General features: G+C 43.2%; 1 protein-coding gene across 2 annotated transcripts in view; it reads left to right on the top strand.

Moving 5' to 3' along the window:
* GRK5 (G protein-coupled receptor kinase 5) overlaps positions 1-12,487 on the top strand; it is a 158,919-nt gene extending 146,432 nt beyond the window's left edge. For both annotated transcript variants that reach the window (XM_065638647.1, XM_065638648.1), the window contains 6 exons: positions 121-210; positions 1,469-1,677; positions 7,869-8,006; positions 10,423-10,560; positions 11,361-11,492; positions 12,322-12,487. In XM_065638647.1, the coding sequence (XP_065494719.1) occupies positions 121-210; positions 1,469-1,677; positions 7,869-8,006; positions 10,423-10,560; positions 11,361-11,492; positions 12,322-12,420 (806 nt within the window). In that variant the 3' untranslated portion in view covers positions 12,421-12,487. The remainder of the gene's footprint in view (positions 1-120; positions 211-1,468; positions 1,678-7,868; positions 8,007-10,422; positions 10,561-11,360; positions 11,493-12,321) is intronic.
* Positions 12,488-18,588: the final 6,101 nt, after the last annotated feature.

Genomic DNA, 18,588 nt, shown 5'->3' with positions numbered 1-18,588 from the left:
AAATGTCTGAACATTAAATTGCAGGAGTGTTGCAGCAATCACAACAGTTGTGTTTTTAGACTAATTTGGATCATATTATTATATCTGGTTTGTGTTGTTTTGTTTCTTTTTCCCTTCCAGGGCATATTAGAATATCTGATTTGGGTCTAGCTGTTAAAATCCCTGAGGGTGAATCAATCCGTGGAAGAGTAGGAACAGTAGGATATATGGGTAAGTCTTCAGTAGCTCATCTTTTTTATAATTTGCTGAGATTACTTGGGTTTTCGAGATCTTTCTGCCATGTAGGCTCAAGAAAAAGAGTAAAAAAAGATTCACATTCAGCTGGGTCCAGTTCCCTGCAGCAACCCACCAAGACGTCATGCTAGTGGAAATCAGAACCGGGCGAAAGAACGGACCACAGCAGCTCTTAATGAGCCTGGTCTATACTCTTAAATCAGCAAAGAAAATTAAAAGGGGAGATAACGACTGAGATTCTAGTGATTTTAGCGCAGATTTATTTTAGGAGGGTTATGCGCATAAAAGAAAGGTTTCTTTCTAGTTGCTACTTTTATAATAGTTAAAATGTATTTGTATGTTTATGATAAAATGGGTAAGGCCACACCTACAGTCATCTTGAACACAGTCATCTTGAGTCCTCCCCTACGTGCAGGGGAGGCTGCACAAAAGAAGAGTTTTGTATATTGGTAAAAACCACACTTCTCGATTTAACTAGATCAGTTTTCTAAATTCAGTGTAAGTATTTTCATGCATTCTCTGGGTGGGCATATTTCTTGGAATAAAACTTGCTTATCTGTATTTGACTAAATAGAAACTAGCTGATATGAGCCACTGTTATACCACATGGAGAATTTAATGAAAGCAAGCAAATCAGTTGTCATTTCTAAATTTTGTTATCCCAGCGTAAGGTCGTGCGGACACTAAGAGTCTGTGCTTGTGAGTACACGTGTGTGTTTGTACCCACGTGTGGAAGTGAGGATGAATGTAAGACAGTGACTATATGCCCAAAGCACACTGGATGGCTGCAACACAAAATAAATGGATTTGGTTTTCAAAGCGGAGAAAAAATAAGTTATAAATTGACTGAAAAGACAGGATTTGCTTTTGAAGAAATGTCACTGTGTATGTCATTTCTTCCCTAAATGAAGAAGTCTGCAAGGACTCTTAAGATTGGGCCTCTGCTTGATACTTAGTTTCAACTTCATTTTGGTTTTTTAATTGGTCTGATTTGACAGAGAAGTCAGAACACAGCATGTACATGGCATGCAGCATGTAGAGAAAAAAACATGGCATGTAGCACACTGCATTTTCTGTAATGCTGTCAAAATAAATCAGGAGGTATTTTTTATATTTTACCTGCCATTCTCTGTGCATGTGTATTCAGTTACCAAAATGGAACTTTTAGAAATTTAGGGATTTTGCATATGTAAATATCAAGCATTTCCACATGACACATCTTTCTCCTCGACAGCTCCAGAAGTGCTGAACAACCAGAGATACACGCTCAGCCCTGACTACTGGGGGCTAGGCTGTCTCATTTATGAAATGATTGCTGGGCAATCACCATTTCGTGGAAGGAAAGAGAAGGTGAAGAGAGAAGAAGTGGACAGAAGAGTGCTGGAGACAGAAGAGGTGTACTCCCATAAGTTTTCGGAGGAGGCCAAGTCCATCTGTAAAATGGTAAGGGGCTTGAAGGCCCAGTGTGGCAGCTTCATTAGCAAGCTGTATCTGACACGGTTTGAGCAGTAACAAGGTACCATAGAGGGGCTGCAGAGACAAGGAGTAACCGATCTCATCTGTCGATGGGATGACTGCATTCTCTATTCATTCAAATTGTGTTTATTTGGGCTGGCTTCTCTGTGAGATTCATCACGGTCATCTTGAGTCCTCTCCAAAGTTTTATGGCCAAGGGAGCGGTGTCTATTCTCGTGAGACTTTGAATGTTACTTTGCAGTCAAGAATGCATTTCTGTCTTTTATAATCTTGTAGAAAAAAAGAAAAAGGACTTGATGATGCAAGACTCTGATTGTCTCCTGCAAGGAACTGAAAACCCCATGCTTCCATTGTCTTTGGTGAGAGCTGGGGGTAAGCAGGACAAAGATTATGCAACGAAATTATTGTGACACTCAAATGTTGTCCCACCCCATCACACTAACTTTGTTAGCAGCTTTTCCCCTGGGGTGCCAGGATATCCAGCTTTTTTAAATACTGTTGAACTGTCCTTTAAAATGTTTTCTCACTTGTTCAGCTGGGAGTCATTTTCCTAGCACAATAGCCACGTCTGACAATGGAAATCCTCAACCCCTCTGAGAAATCTCAAAGCTGTGTCTGAATTCATCAGTGGCTTGTCAACATCCATCTTTAGAAGGCTGAATTGTAATTTGGAAAGGGATGTGGCCTTTTTCTTGATGTCGTTTGCTAAAGAGTGAAGTCTCCTTTGGAGACAATGACATATCTGTGTATACTGGTAGAGAGAGGATGAAGGGAAAGAAAGGTCAACAAATAGGTAGTGAGAGTTTCACCAATATCTTGTGCAACAGGCAAGCAAACAGCAGGTCAACAACATTCTGGTTGGCTGGCTTCATGAAGAGACGTTGAAGTCTCCTTGCAAAATAATAATGGTAGCATTGCCAAGTATCATGCCTGGAAGTCATTAACTCACAGCGCACCAACTCATTGCTGAATCCCAGGGGTAGTAATTAACTGACATCACTCTTGATAGACACTCTAGGCCACTCACTGCCCTTAATTTGTGATTCAGAGCCCCTAGTGAAGTCGTTGTGGGAGGATCTAGAACAGCCACAGGCTCTTACAGACCATTTCATGTGCTCAAACAGCCTGCCACCTCTTTAGCAGCATCTCAACTCCCACCAGGTGAGGAGCAGCATCTGCTGGAGCAGCAGAAAGTTTGTGCATGTCCTGTTGTTAGCATGAAATGAAAGTGTCACGAGGCAATAATTATATTCTTGTTGCTTGTTCTGTAGTTAGTCGCAGGCATGAGGCATAACAGAATGAAAGTCTACTTTGAAAATAACCAAGCCCATGAGAACTTAAAGCTGAGAAGTATTAAATGTATCATTGATGGGATAGTGCTGGAGATGACCTACCGCTCCCAGAGGAGCAGACAGTGAAAGTCATTATACTGTAGTGGTCATTCTCACCTTTGAGGCACTGAATCTCTGGTTTCAGGGAGTCTGGGACCTCAGGAAGTCATCTAGTCCATTCCTTTGCCTCAGGGAACCATGAACTATACATAAATAAATCCTGACAATTTCATAATTACTTCTTCACTGTCCAATCATGTGGCATGTTTATTTAGGTGGTTTGTGCAAACTCTTAATGGATCCAAATATAACCCTGTCATTTTTGAGCATTAATGCATTAAAATTACTGTGCTTTAAGGCTGGAAGCGCCTTAGTTTTGATACTGAGCATGATAGCGTTCGTAGTTTTCCATCCAAAAGTCATTTATTTTATCAAGTGATATTTTAAAAAATCCATTACTCAAATATATTTCCTCAAATACTTTTTGCTTCTTATGTTGAAAACCAGAACTTTGTTGCTTTGTGTCAGCATCTTAACGAGGAAACAAAAAAGTGATAATTAAGTACCCATCATACCTGCAAAATGAAGCATAAAGTTGCAGTACATAAATCCAACTTGAGCCTTCAACAAAGATCCAACACAAAAGGCTTTCCTGTAGTGGACTCTTCAAGACAGGTGTGAGGAACAACATGTTTTCTACCACGTCTCCTAACCTTCTCTTCAAAGCTTACTCCATGAGCTAATAGCATCTCCATCAGGAAATATATTGTCTTTATTAATTTACTCATAGTGTCACCCATGTCAGCCTTCCCCTCCTGGATGTTTATGCCCTTTGCATTTTTGCAGGCACATGTCATAGCTCCCATTAATCATCATCCATCCCATATTTCCATGTTTCATTTTGTAAGTCATTTCCCATAAATCTGCCCTCATTTTGGACTGAAACAGAGATGAATAATAAATAATTAGGAACAGGGGCAGCTGGCTTTCTGGGAAGCTCCCCAGCCTATGGTTCCCATATAACATAACTGCTTCATGGTGTGTTTTTTCTGTTAAAAAATACGGTCTTTCTAGGAAATGCTCCCTGTTTGTTGTTATGACTTGTGCTTCATTGATATACATGCGTGTTTTCCCTGACAAGTGCAGTCTTGCATCCAAAGATGTGACTTGAAGTGCATTCAAGTCAACAGCGTTGGACGGGCCTGTATTGCTGTGCTCTTCTGTCACTCTGTCAGTGTCCTGTTTGTCTATGTTTCCCACAGACTATCTTCCCTGCAGCTCCCATTCGACTCCGCAAAAGGGATCTCTGTTTGGAGGGCGCAAAGAAGATGGAGCCAAACTCTTGGTTTGGTGCCCAGTGACAGGAAGCAATAGGCACCAAGTGAAACATGGGAAGGTCCCTGTTGCCATCTCTAGAGCTGGCTGCAGCTACAGCTTACCAAATGCCATTAATTTGTTATGTTTTTCTCCATTGGGAGGCAGGCAGCTGCTCCCCTGCAACAGTGCTTTGCAGGAGAATCCTCTCCTTTCTGTGGTCTTTCAGTCCCAGTCTATTCCCAGTGGTGTGTTCCATTTTGCGTCTTTCAGCCACCCACCACCAACTGCGTTCATGCCCTGGAGGTTTCCTTCTTGCATCTGAGGTTGCTGAATACTCCTTTATTTATCGTGGAGGAGCCCCAGACAGCCTTGCTCTATCCTCAGCTACCCTATGCTCTGACCACACACTCCAAACAACTTCTAAAATTTACAGCCTGGCGAGGGTAAATTCCCAGATTAGCCTGGTCTTCCCACTTAGTCCAGAGGCAGGAGAATTATTGGCTGCAGAGACCAGAAACTGCAGAGATCTGCTTTATCATCTACAGGCAAATCCAAATCTACCCCTTCTTCCTAAAACTTGCTCCTCAGCAGCACTGTTCCTGAGAGCTTCAAGGTATCATTTCCAAAAGCATATCAGACCCATGGGTAGTAAAAGTGGTCCCTCTGCCTTCAAGTTCTTCTTTCCACCTGTCAGGAAAGTCATCTCAACATGAGAGTAGAAGATCAAAAGAACTTCAGTCTTCTCTGCCCAGCCACAATAGAGCAAACCAGATCAAAACATCCCTTCTTCCTTGTACCCAGGGAAAGCAAGCTCCAGAGAAGTCCCCTGAGAAAGATCTTTTCCTGTGAGCTCGATCAGTGTGGTGCTGTATCACATGAATCTATGTGCTCAGAGGACAGCAAGGCATAGAGGTGTTTCTTCAGGTCTTTCTCGGTCTTTATGAACCAGCCAGTTGTGGTGACCAATCAGACCTATAAAGTTGCAGAGGAAACTGAGGGAAAGAGCGACATTGCTATCTAGAAGTTGCCACTGTGGCCAGAACCACTAGCTTTTCCCCATCCCTCAATCCATGCAATCTCCTCTGGCTATTGCTGCTGTTGAAGCAGAAAGAGACAAGCAAGAGGCTCATATTGTCCCACAGCCCCCTTCACCACCTCTTCTGGCTGCTTGGCCTCTGCCATTGGAGCTTGCTCAGGGCTGCCTGGAGGACGGTCTCTGCATATATGGGGCACACTGACTGCCGAAGCCATTTGCTGTCTCTGGCTGGAAATGAGGCCCCTAGGGAGGAAAAAAAAAAAAAAAAAAAAAGGCAGAACTGAGGAGGCTGTGGAAGTCAGATAAGAAAACCACTGATGCCCAGCAGGTAGCAGAGCATTCAGAGAAGCCTCAAGAGCTGCAACCCTGTAAACCTGTGATAAGGACAAGAAAACCCAGCTGTTGCCAGACACCAGAGGAAAGATTACCAACCTCACATTAGCAACAGACAGCTCTTTCAAGGTTCCTCCTCATTGAGATGATGTGGCTGAGACAGCAACACAGCTGGAAAGCCTACAAACCTGCCTTAGTGGGAACTGCCTTGCTCCCTGCTCTCGACCCCCTGCAGGGCTGCACCTGATTGTCCACCTGCTCTCCCCAAACACTTCTTTTCCTCTCCAGCCCTCCCAAATCTATTTGCCCCCTGCTTTCCTAAGTGAGCCCCAAGATACAGCTCAGTTTGCTGACTGCCTTGGCTGGCAGGTAGAGCCAGCAAGACCCCCGGGGACTTAAATCCGGGGCGGGGGGGGGCAAGGGCTCAGTCTCTTTACAGACTGAGATGCTCTAAGAACCCAAACTCGTCCTGCGTGGGCGGTCCTAGGGAGTTTTGCTAATCATTTGCTAATTAGCGCGAATGGTCTACACAGCCCACCTGGGGAGGGGGCAAGGAGAGATCGCTGCTTCTCAGCTCCCTCTTTGGAGCAGCAAAGCTGGAGACAAGGTGAGGCGTGAACCTTTGCTCCCTCGGGCCCCCAGCACCAGGCCCCTCCTGCCCCCGGGAAGAGCCCCCGACGCAGCTCTAAGGCCGCGTACTGGTTGAGAGCCATCCCCGCGGGGCGCGGAACGACTCGCCGGGCCGGGCCGGTCCCCGCCGCCGCTCCGCGCCGCCCCGCAGCCCGCCCGGCCGCGCCGCGCTGCCCGGGCCGCTGCTCTTTCCTCTGCTGCCCCCCGGCGGCCCCGCCGCGCCCCGCAGCCGCGCTCTCCTCCGCTGGGGCCGCGCGGGGATTCCCCTCCTGCCCTCTCTCCCTTCCCTTCCCCAGCCGGCGCTGCCTTGACTGTTTTTAGTGCATGTTTAGTTTTCTGTTGTACTAAGGCGTATGTTATACATCCCTTTAATAGGCAGTTGAAATCTCTGGGTAGATTAGGGTGAGTTCGGAGTTATATTTTCCCTCCTCTATGTAAGAGAGCATCATGTAGAGTTCCTCAAAGATGAACGGAAGGAAAAAAAAGGAAGCTAATTTGTGAACCTACTGCCTGAAGTCAGTGGTACATTTAGAAAGGTCCCTGTCCCAAGCAATGGTCTTTTTGCACCAGCCATTTGCTTGCCGAGCTCTGCCTCTCTTGAACTGTTCAGATGTGATCTCTTAAGATGTTGATTTAGCCTACTTGATACTACACATATGATTAAAAAGAAGAGGCATTTTGGTGAAGGTTTGGCTACGTGTTCTGTCTCCTCATCCACCACCTAATCTGTGCCAGAATTGCTCTTCCATTGAACTGTTCTCTTCCAGATCAATTAGTCCATCCATACAAGGTCTTCCAGGACCTACAGCCCCTGTGTCTGTGTTCATGGATTCGTTTATCTCATAGACCAAGGCTACTGAGCTCAGTTAGTGTCCGTCGCTCTGTGACAGGTACCCAGGAACCAGGCAGGACTTGCTGTAGCAGGTAGAGGTAGGGCATTGCCCTTCTCTGAAACCAAACAAAGCTGAACTGAGGATGGTTACCGATACTGGCTCCATGGACAAAAGTCCCCTTGAACTCAGGAGAGACAAACCCGTGAGCACAAAGGGTCGGTTCAATGTGTCGTGTGATGTACTGGAATATACTGCAATTGGTGGAAGGAAATACAATCTGATAGTGAAATCATTCAGCCTAAGCAGCATGAGAAAAATATTCTTCCAAGAGTAACAAAAAAAGAACTGAGAAAAAGCACATGGGACTTTTGAATATGTATCTACCTATGTTATTAGGGTAGGTCAGACCTCTTCTTGGAAGTGTTCACTGAAAGTAAGCAGAAGCAACTGTCTCTATTTTGACTGCAAACGCTTTACAGCAGGTAATTTTGAAAGGGTTTCACCAGCCTGTAGAACAGTGCACTCCTAATCCATTTGACTTTGGCCGTTAAATAACAGCAATTACAGATCCCCTCTGTACCTCTCTCTGGGCACATTCAAAACGAACAAGAGGTAAAAATATCTTTGTGGAGCTCTTGCTTTTCTGACATGCTTACCGTTCCTCTTGGCGTGTTTCAGCTCCTCGCCAAAGACGTGAAGCAGCGGCTGGGGTGTCAAGGGGAAGGCACGGCAGAAGTGAAGAGGCACCCCTTTTTCAAGAGAATGAATTTCAAGCGGTTAGAAGCAGGAATGCTGGATCCTCCCTTTGTCCCTGACGTAAGTGCGATAGCAAGAACCCCCAGTGGCCTCTTTCAAGAGATTTTTTTTCTAAAATAACTTCTCTCTCTTAGAGCTGTCATCACTATCTGCATGGGTAGCTGCCCTAGGAAGATGTGATAAGTGGCAGGGCTGGAGTGGGGAGGCTGGGAGGAAGAGGAGAGCTGCTCTGTGGACATGTGCATGCCAGCCGGGTGGGCCTCCATGTAGGGTGGTGACCTGGGGCTTGATTCATTCCCACTTACTTTACCACAGTCGTCTTGCGTGACACTGGAGGCATCACTTGATCTGCTCATGCCTCAGTTCCCAAACTTTAGACTGAGAACCTTTGTGTTCCCTTATCCTTGGTAGTGGTGTGAGAATAAGTATGCTCAGGACCAGGTGGTGCTCGAAACAGTCAGCAATGAAAGCCACATGTATGCGTACAGATATATAGATGTATATGCTGAAGTGAAACCAGAATTACAAAGTCCAAAGCTCCATGGAACTGTGGAATGGGTGGGATCATCAGGAAAACAGGCATTGATTACAGAGAGTCTGAACCAAGTTCAGTGTCACCTCAAGCAGAGGAGGTGACTTGGACCTGACAGAGCATTTTGAACTTGTTAGTGTTCATGAGGCACAGAACCCAACACTGAGTCCTTACTCAGGTTTATACACCAGTCCTGCACATACTGCAAGTCTTTGTTGCATTGGCAGTAACAAAACTCTTTCCACTCTTTTGTGGTATTGGTCTCTACCCCAGCGCACAGAGCTATCTGATTATTTTCCTCCTGCAGGGCTCTCTTTCTGGCTAGACCTTCTATCCTTAAAGTTCCCATATGGTTCTAAGTAAACACTGCCATTTTAACATATTAAGGAAAGTAACATCTTGGCAGCTCTCATTCACGTTGCTGCAAACTCAACCAAACCAAAGTGGTTTGAACACTACAAAAGTTTACTTTAGCTGCTCTGGTTTTGCTTTACATTTTACTATGTGGCCTAGTTATTCCTGCCAATTAGCCCATGGTGTTATGACCTGCTTTAGTGGGAAGAAATAGGAGACAAGCTACTATTTCTTTCTGATGTAGAAAATTGGAAAATTCTGGGCTCAAATTTGGGATCCACCAGAGCGTATTAAAAGCTTAGCTGTAGCATGTAAGGCCCAGAAGGCACCTCTTGTAGACATATTTGCTATAGCAGAAGAACATAAATTTTTATGGCTATTTATTGGGAACTCAAGAGCTGCCCCTAATTTAATTTATTTGGCACTTCATCCATAGATTTCCAAGTCTTTACTGAAGTCAGCTGTATCACCCAAAGCTATATAGCCAATGGCAGAGCTTGTAGTCCAACCCATATCTCTTCATCCTCTTCTAGACCAATCTCTCTCCACAAAAATGTTGTGACTTGCAGCTATCAGGAATGCGGAGGGATGCAGCCTCCAGCAGATAAGACTTCTGTCAGCAACCAGCTTGATTTGTTTGATCACACTGCTCCGATCTAGAGAAAATACTGCACGGTGGGAGCCCTGGGCTGTGCAGTCGTGGTACCATGTGTAGACATTGGGATTCTTGAGTTCAGCAGGTCAGGCTGGTCCCACAAACCACCCCTCAGTTATTCCAGTGCATCAGAGGGTCGTTGTGCTCTTGATGGGAGCTCTCTAGGTGTGCAGATGACCACACTAACTGTGACGGGTAGCCAGGGATGACTGTTTCTGCTTTCTGCAGCTGACTGCTGGAATACAAGCTAAAAGCAGCGTCACTGCAAAGAGTTGTGTCTCTGTCATCCCCCAAGATTAAGTAGTTAGAAAAGGCAAAGGCATTTGACTATTTGTTTGAAGAAATGCAGCCAAGTTAAAAGAGTTAATAGAGGTGATTCTGGACAGCTTCCAGCAGCTGAGCTATTAATAAAAACAATGGAAAAATGCCAAACCTCTTCTGTTTTCTTTAGCAATTAGTATACATTCCTTTAAACTTTTAAGCTGCAAACTCCACAGGTATCTGAGCAGAGGGACACTTCTATTTGAGGTTCCTTTTCAGAGCTGTCTCCAGTGTGTCACTCGTAAACATTCTGGTTTTCTGTTGTTCCCTCTCTTAAAAAAAAAAAGTCTACTGAAGGAATTTTTTAATTCTCTCTTTCTGGCCTTCTTCCCTCACCTCTTAACCATATGATACATGGATGACTAAAACCTACTGTGGCTGTACTGATGATTTAAGGACTTCAAAGTGGGAAGCTTAACATGCTCAAAGCAAAGTCAGCCTTTGATGATAAATGTGCCGGTAGAGTAAATCTAGAGAAGCAGGATGCAGATAGTCGCTTCTTGTTAGCGATTCTCACTTGACTGAACTTGTGAATGAAAGCACATGGTCAGACTCAGAAATATTTTTTTCTCTTGCTGTTTTTCTTTTTTTTTTTTTTTTTCCTGCGGAGATAGCCCAGAGCAGTATACTGCAAGGATGTGTTAGACATTGAGCAGTTCTCCACAGTGAAAGGAGTTAACCTGGACCAAACAGATGACGATTTCTATTCCAAGTTTTCCACAGGATCAGTATCTATTCCATGGCAAAATGAGGTAAGGATGTATCATAGTAAAATTACTCCAAGAAAACCACTAGCGCAGATGGTTTAAGAGGAGCTGTATATTTCCAGTAATATATAGCTTCTGGCTAACTTGCCAGACTCTAATGCTTTCATAAGTTACAAATGGCTTCTTTCAAGATCCATAATGTACTACAGATGTCAGGTTCAGGTGACTGTATCTGTTGGCTCTGCGTATTTGTGTAAATTGGAAAGGATCCTACTGTACTTCCTTCTCCTGGGTTTCTACAGAGGTGTTTCGACCACAGTTCTGAGGAGCTTCCACAGGAGGCTCCTCCGTGATCCTGATCTCATCCATTGTCTTGTACCTGCAGTGGGTCCCAGCTGCAGCACTTGACTCTGGACCTTGAACTGCTTCAGGGTTTCAGCATCTGGGTCTTTGTTTCTGTTTGATATCAAAACACATCCAGCAGTGGATTTTGTAATCCAACACTGGATCAAACAGCAGATCCACTTGGGCAGAGAGGTGGTAGTAACTGGGATTTTGTGAGTGTGCCTGTCTTTACCCAGTGTTATCCCCAGCGCTAAAGAAAAGAGCCGAAAGCTTTACTGGGCAACTTCTACTAAGACTGATGTGCAACCATGCAGAGCAGACTCAGCCTCTCTTTTTCCTGCATCTGTTTGTCTTCTATAGCCACCAGCTGGAATTCAACTGGTAACTCTCCTAAGATAGTGCTCCAGCTGCTGGTCTTGACCTGACTTTGAACAACCAAGCACTACTGGAATATATTTCATGTAGATGTATATATATTTTTTTTTCATTTATTCCACTAGATGATAGAAACAGAGTGTTTCAAAGAACTGAACGTATTTGGACCAAATGGTACTATTTCACCAGACCTAAACAGAAGTTACCCTCCAGAGCCACCCAAGAAAGGATTGCTACAGAGAATATTTAAGCGACAGGTGAGATCTTTTATGACTAAGACAAGGAACCTCCCATAGATGCCTAGTGTCACAGCCACTTTCTGGTGATATTTTAGTAGGAAAAAGATAGTATGTCTTAGGGCTTGCTGTCACAGTTTCCTGGTAACTTCCTGACTAATACTGCCTATCCCAAGTTTCCCATCTATGTCTTGTGATTTTTTTTTTTTTACCACCAGAAGTTCCAGCATTTTTCATCAGCTTTGTTTCCAGTGGTTGAAAACTTCTTACCCAAACTATTTTTCAGTGATATGTTGAAATGCCTTTTGAAGTGGTGATAGTTTTTATAAGTTCCTTGTGAAAAGCTTTAATTTATGTGTTTATTAAAAAATTTTTAAAAAGCAAATGTTGAGTGAGGTAGTCATGGCAGGAAACCAAAAATACTAGAGAAGAGAGCAGACCAGAGCATGACCGATATGCAGCTTTCATGAGGCACCATGGCACCTCTTGCAAATCTAAATAACATTCCTAGACCGATCTATTTCTGTAGGGTTAAAACCTTGTGTGAGCATTAGCAGGTCTCCTCTGTATTAGTCAGATTTAGCAGATACTGACATTTTGCAGTGAATTGATTTGACTCCTGGAGCTCGAGTGAGACTTCTTTGCTGCATTCCTCAAGAACTGCCACGGTCCTCCTGACCTAGAGAGAATGCAGGTAAGAAAGTGAAGAATAGTTTACATCCAAAGATCTTCAGACAAAAATCTTGCAGTCCAGTCAGTACATTATCATCATAAAACGAACAATATTGGCCTAAAAGAAAGCATGGCATGTTTTGGGAATCTAATTGTCATTGTCTTCCTCCTTCTACAGCATCAGAACAATTCAAAGAGTTCTCCAAATTCAAAGGCCAGTTTAAATCACCACATAAATTCAAATCACGTAAGTTCAAACTCCACTGGAAGCAGCTAGTTCCAACTCACTTTTATGAAACAACATGTTGCATCCTTCCACTATAATCTATGGAGCTTCTATGGATGAGAGAGCCTCCACCGTTGAGTGAAAAGGAAAAAAAAAAAAAAGGAAAAAAAAAAAGGAAAAAAAAAAAGAAAAAAAAAAGAAATCTCCCCAAAATGGAGATTTTTCTATCCATTCCTTCCAGTGGAGCCTCACATTTTAAGAAGAATTTTCCACTCAGGTCTGTTTTTGGAGGTGGCACTCAAGACTGTGTGAATCCAATTTGTCTATTTAGAACATTGCAATAGAAATTCAATGAACATGACTACTTGCACGTATTTAAATAGCATCATACTAGAACTGAATTTTGTCTTTATTATTTTTAAAGAAAAGTTTTGTAAATTTCTCTATTGTCTCAGTTTACATTTTGTACATTTGTATTTAAATGAAAGTCAGACTTTGGAGGTGTATATTTTCCAAGCAGCAGCTGTAAAGCCATGTGTTTTAAGACATTTTTTTAAAAGAAAAAAAAATGTGACTCAAGACTTCCAGAGCCTCAAAAGAGAAATCATTCTTTTTAGTAAATCTAGAAAAATATTCATAAATCATTTTATCAGACTGGGTTTTATTGACATGCATTTTAAAGGAACAGTTTCTTCTTAATTATTTTACATTTGTATATTTGGTTTACAGCAACACTGCATACATTTCTTCATTAGTTCATAATGTCTCACATTAAATGCTAAAAGACAAGATTTTGACACATTCAAGAATGCTACTTGCTATGCCTAAGGTTTGTGATGTCGTGGGACCAGCACAGCTGAGATTTGCACTTATTTACATTGTTAGCTCATCAAAAAAATTCTGGTTAGAAAGGGAACTGTATTTTAAGCCCTTCGCTACTTTTTGTGCCATTTCTAATGACAGCAAGAACAAAACTGAGTGAGAGGTGACCAGGAAAGCAAATGATGGTTTGTTTTTTGAGAGCTTGAAACCTGCACCTGCTGAAATGAAGGCAAAACTCTGTGTTCTCCATGCTGTAGTCAAAAGTCCGAGGCCTTTCCGCAGTTGCAAGGTAGCAAGAGAGAAAGTCAATAGTCTGGTTTGTGCTGAGCGTGAGATTCAGAACAGCTTTCTGGAGCTGAGCCGTGGAGGTTTGGAGTAGGATCTGAGCTACTTTTGAGCAGCAGCAGGATCTGCAGGTTTTGTCTGTGCTTGGAGTCCTTCCATGTGTCACAGCAAACACACCGTGACTCGTCCCCACCATTAGGTCCTCAGCTTAATTGAATAAAACTTCAATTATGAAATAATACCTCCCACCTTTGGTTCCATCATTATTCGTCCAGGATCCTTTAACCATTGACGGAAAGATTGTTCTCACTGATACTAAGAACACCAAATGAAAAAATATGGTTACTTCCCTTCAACAGGAATTGGAAAACCTTTGTTCCCCCAAGCGCAGGCAGGACCTCTGTAGCCCAATGTGTTCAGGTTGGTGCTCCATGACCTTGCAATGTTGGCTAGAGCAGACTGATGATTTTACACCTTTGTGTCATCATGGACAACTGAAGGTCAGCCTGGTGTGTCTAAAAGCCTGTTAGCTGGTAGTGCAGTTATCTCAGCCTGTAAGGAAGCCATGTTCCAGTGGAAGTTTTCATAGCCAAAATTCTTTAGACTATCATATATGTGTTCTATCTGGCCAATGCAGAAGGGAAGAAGACGCAGGTTATTAGTGACAAAGCTCTGAGTGAGAAAGTCACAGGAATTACGTACTAGAACAGCTTGAGACCATGAAGGAGAGAGGCAGAACAGGGCCACGATTTGCGTAAGGCAGCTGACAGAGGAAAGTCAAGAAAGGGAGATGGGGCTTGGGCACATTTATCAAGAGTAAAGTATGTTAAGATGCAACACCACATCATTTCAAAAGCCTCCAGTTTTCCTGATTGCTAGTAGATGTGCAGTGAAGCTGTGTAAGTGTGCCATAACGTCACCAAGAAGTTGTTCTTTTTTTCCTTCAGATCAGTGTGACCCACAAATTCCTTTTCCCTGTATTGGTGGTGCTCAGGGAGAGCTTCAGCCACTCTCCCATCTCAGATGATGGCATTGCAGATCTTACGGAAGATGCAAGATTTTAGAGAGATGGTAATAGATGAGAATTTTGAGTAATTTTCTCTCTGTGTATAAGCTATAAACTAAATCTGTAATGGTTTCAGCTCCCTGAAAGGAGAAGAATGAAATATTGTAGAGGTGGAAGTCGCTATGCACAGATAGGGCTGCTACCTCCAGTTCTGTTCTCACGGCCTGATATAAAGCTACTTATGGCAACAGGAATCTGATCGGTCACTTGAGCACGCTCTGGAGGAAGACATACTTGCTCTGGGAGATTTTTCACTTATGGGATTTCACTTGATTTCAAGAAATGTAGGTCATCTGATCTGTTTCTGTCACTCTAAGACATCCCTTTTCAATGGTGTGGTGTACAATGTGCTTGTGCACTCCCAGCTGATTTCACCCCGTGCACAGATGCTGGGGGACAGGATGCTGGATGGGGGCTAGAGGGAAGGCTAAGCTCTTTTTTTTTTTTTTTCCCACTACTGCCATTATCTTACTTTGCAGCAACAGAGAAATATATTCCCCCATCACAAAAATGTGGCTGATAATATCTACCTGCCATCATGAGGAAGGAAAAAAGATGGTTGGAGGAAGGCTTAGCTATTAATATTTTATTGGGTAATTCTGATAAAACTGCAGCTATGAGCCCAAGGGCTTCATCTCCTACGTGTTACCAGTTTGGCACACAAACACTGAATTTTCTTTCTTTACCATCTCCCACTTGGGAAATAAAATCCTAATAACCACAAACCCCTTCCTGAAAGCTGGTGAACAAGTTGCAAATGTATTGTAGATGGCCTTATACCTCTTAGATGCTATTAGCCTTAACTAGTGCTGAGTGACTTTCTTCTATGACATCAGTGAACGATTGACAGCAAATGTGCTTTCTGCTGCTCTCCTTTCAGCTGGGACAGTTCCTTACTCAGCACCTTTAGGACTTCAGCAGCGGAGACACAGGGATAGGGCGAAGTCCTCGGATGATGAGAGCTGTGTTCAGGGAGTCCGGACACTTGGAGGACAATATGCTGGGGTTAGATATCCTGCATCCTCAGGATGGTGTGGAGGAAGGATGCTTAGATGCACTTGGAGCCTGGGATAAAGTCCCTCTGGATCCCACACCCTTGGGAGCAGTGATTGAGTAAGGGGAGAGACAGAAACCAAAAACCAGTTGAGGTGTTGCTATCCTGTCTGACAGATTTTAAACAGTATTACGATGCTGGGGCAGCAGAATTGTGGTACTCTTTCAGTGTCCAAGCCTGAAAGACTCAATCTGTATCATACATCAGTAGCGATAATGAGCAGTCCTAGGAATCTTCTAGTCAGAGTTCGCCTACAACAACAAAACCTGCAGGATTTTTTTACTTTTTTTTTTTTTTTTTTTTAAATTACTCAGCTCACCTCACACTTGGCATCTGGCTCTGTGGAGCCAAATTCAAGAAACAGTGGGAGTCATGGTTGTTCAGGAACTCTGGGGGGAAAAAAAATATATATATATATATATATAAAAGATTTATAGTTTCATCATACAACCTTGGGAGAGCATTTGCAGTGGGATTTTTAGTATTTTGATTCAAAGTGAATAGTTTTTGAGGTGGGTTTGCACATAACAAAGGAACAGAAAGGAGTAATTATTTAATGGTTTTCCAGACTGATTAGTTTTCTGTATCTCCTTTCCAGTTACAATACAAATTCTTTCAAAAAAAATGCAGAAGTTCAGCTCTGGTTGCTTGTTTTAAATAGACAGATCAGCAAACTTAGCTCTTTTTAAGAATCAGAAACCTTTCGCAATCTGATCCTGAATTATGCAAGTATGGTTGTTATTTTTGGATCTTTACTAAGTAGTCTGATTAACACTAATTAGTTTACAGGCTTTTATGATTCAGATGTTTGTTATTCATTTTCTACAGTGTCTCAAGGCTCACTTAAGTCTTGTAGCATTTTTTCCCACTGTCTGGTTGGAGGAGAGGCTTTTTTAAACAAAGGTGCAATGAAGGAAAAAGTAACTCTCGACTTGGATTATCTAAAAAGATTTTTTTTTTTTTTTTTTTTACAAGAGTGGCCATGACTCACATGTTGTTTCTGAACAAAAACCTGCTTGTGAAGCTTGGAAAGGTGTGAAGATAATCAAACCGAACAGGTACCGGAGATCAAACTGTGCATTAGGGAGATACAGAATTCAATATTGCAGCGTTAGTCTGGCCCTACTGATTAGGGATGCCGGTAACTGGCAGTTCAGAGACAATACCAGGTGTCTGTAAGAACAGTTTGATACCATCTTAGTTTGCAGTCACCCCCTCCTGCAGATGCAATGGCTGTGAGTGCTGTCAGCAGTGGGGAATCCAACCGGGCTGACCCAGTAAAGCGTCTGATTCAAAGGCGCTGATTCTTAATGTGGTTCAGCCAGACCTCAGGATCCAGCTGGAATTCCTTGCTTTGTCTGTCACAGCCTCGCATTTCAATTCTGGTTGCTGTCGATCTTTTAGAGATGCCTCAGCTAAAAAGAAAACCAGGAAACCAATCTGTAATACTGATAAAACCACGGGCAGGACAGGGAAGACAGACAAGCTGTGAGCTCTGGAGGACGGTGTGAAAACTGCCATAATGTGTGTATCATCTTCAGCAAGTGTCCAATAGCACTTGTTATCACACATTCTTCCTTGGCTCAGTGTATGTTGCTCACAGGTTTTTGAGTAACCTTGAAATCGCACACACGAGGTCGTATTAAGCACAGGGTCTGGGCCGCGGCTCAAAGATAATGTCTTTGTGAGGGTTGGGTGTAACAGTTTGACGAGGCAAGTAGGGATCCGCTTGGCCTGCACGAAGAGCCATCACACAGGGACTTAGCTAGACGAGCAATAAATGCGCACCCTTATAGCACAGCTGCTTCTCCGTACGGACATCCATGGAGCGGGTGGCTGCCGGAACCGACTTCATTGTGGACAAGATACGGATGTTTTAACCTCTGCTTCACAGTTGTGATTTTTTTTTTTCTTTTTTCACTTCAGATTCGTAGTACTCACTTGTTAAATATCTCAGTGCAGATGAGATCACCCATCAGACATTTCTAGCCATTTGCTGTACAATCTTTGAAAAGACTGGACTTCACTTTGAAAGCACATCCTTGGGTTATTCTGCCCTAGCATGTTCATGTGTGTAGCGTGAAGCACAAAGTAGCCTGCAGGGGCTCTAGCAGCCCAGACTAAAACTGATAACGTTTCAGAAACAGGTGCCAATTTCCTGAAAGCACCACTTTTTTGTCTGGCCTTGCACCAAAGAAGTCCAGTGGTGAATGGAGTGGGACCCAGAGACTTCAAGGCTCTCCTGCCCGAGGGTGGTTCTCGCCCGTCTCGGGCTGCGGGAAGGTACGTTTGGCAGTGAATTCTGAGAGAATCTGTCTGTTCAGTGGCTCCATGGAAGACAGAAGGTTCCAGAGCTGTCTATGGCAAGCCTTTCACAAATATGACCTGCAATTTAAATACTACCAGTTATTTAGAGTAAGACTAAAAATGACTAACACCCTCCTGCTAAAACTGAGAGAACGACTGCATAAGTTTAAAACTTCACTTTTGTGTGCTGGGCAGGACACAATCTCTTTTTATACTAAATGATATTGTTTATGCAGAGCTGGCTGGTAATAACTGCAAAAAGAAAAGAGAAAGAAATTGGTTCAGAGAATTTTGCAAATTATTTCCTTTAGGGAAGCGACCAAAGAAGGTGAAAGCCAACAGTATCATATACTCACCTCCCCCAAATGTGCCTGTGATAATACAAATACAAGCTGCTGCAGTTGGATCAGCTAAGCCAGTGTACTGACAAATGGGCTTTGTGAAAGAAACAATTTTAAATGGATTGCTGCCTATTCACTAAAATGAATTTTACTGCTGGCGCAGATGTATTCTCCTTGGTTTATGTACTGGAGCCAGAAGCAGTGGTTTGAATTCCTATTCTGCCCGTGGTTTTCTTCACTGCCCCGGGCAAACCTCTGTGCAATTTTGTTTTCCCATTCTTAAACATGGAGGGCTGTTCTCTGCCTATCAGTAGAAAACACTTCTGAGTCTGTGCATAAAACAG

Source organism: Caloenas nicobarica, chromosome 7, assembly GCF_036013445.1.
Source record: "Caloenas nicobarica isolate bCalNic1 chromosome 7, bCalNic1.hap1, whole genome shotgun sequence".
NCBI lineage: Eukaryota > Metazoa > Chordata > Aves > Columbiformes > Columbidae > Caloenas > Caloenas nicobarica.
This window is presented reverse-complemented; position numbering and strand designations above follow the sequence as displayed.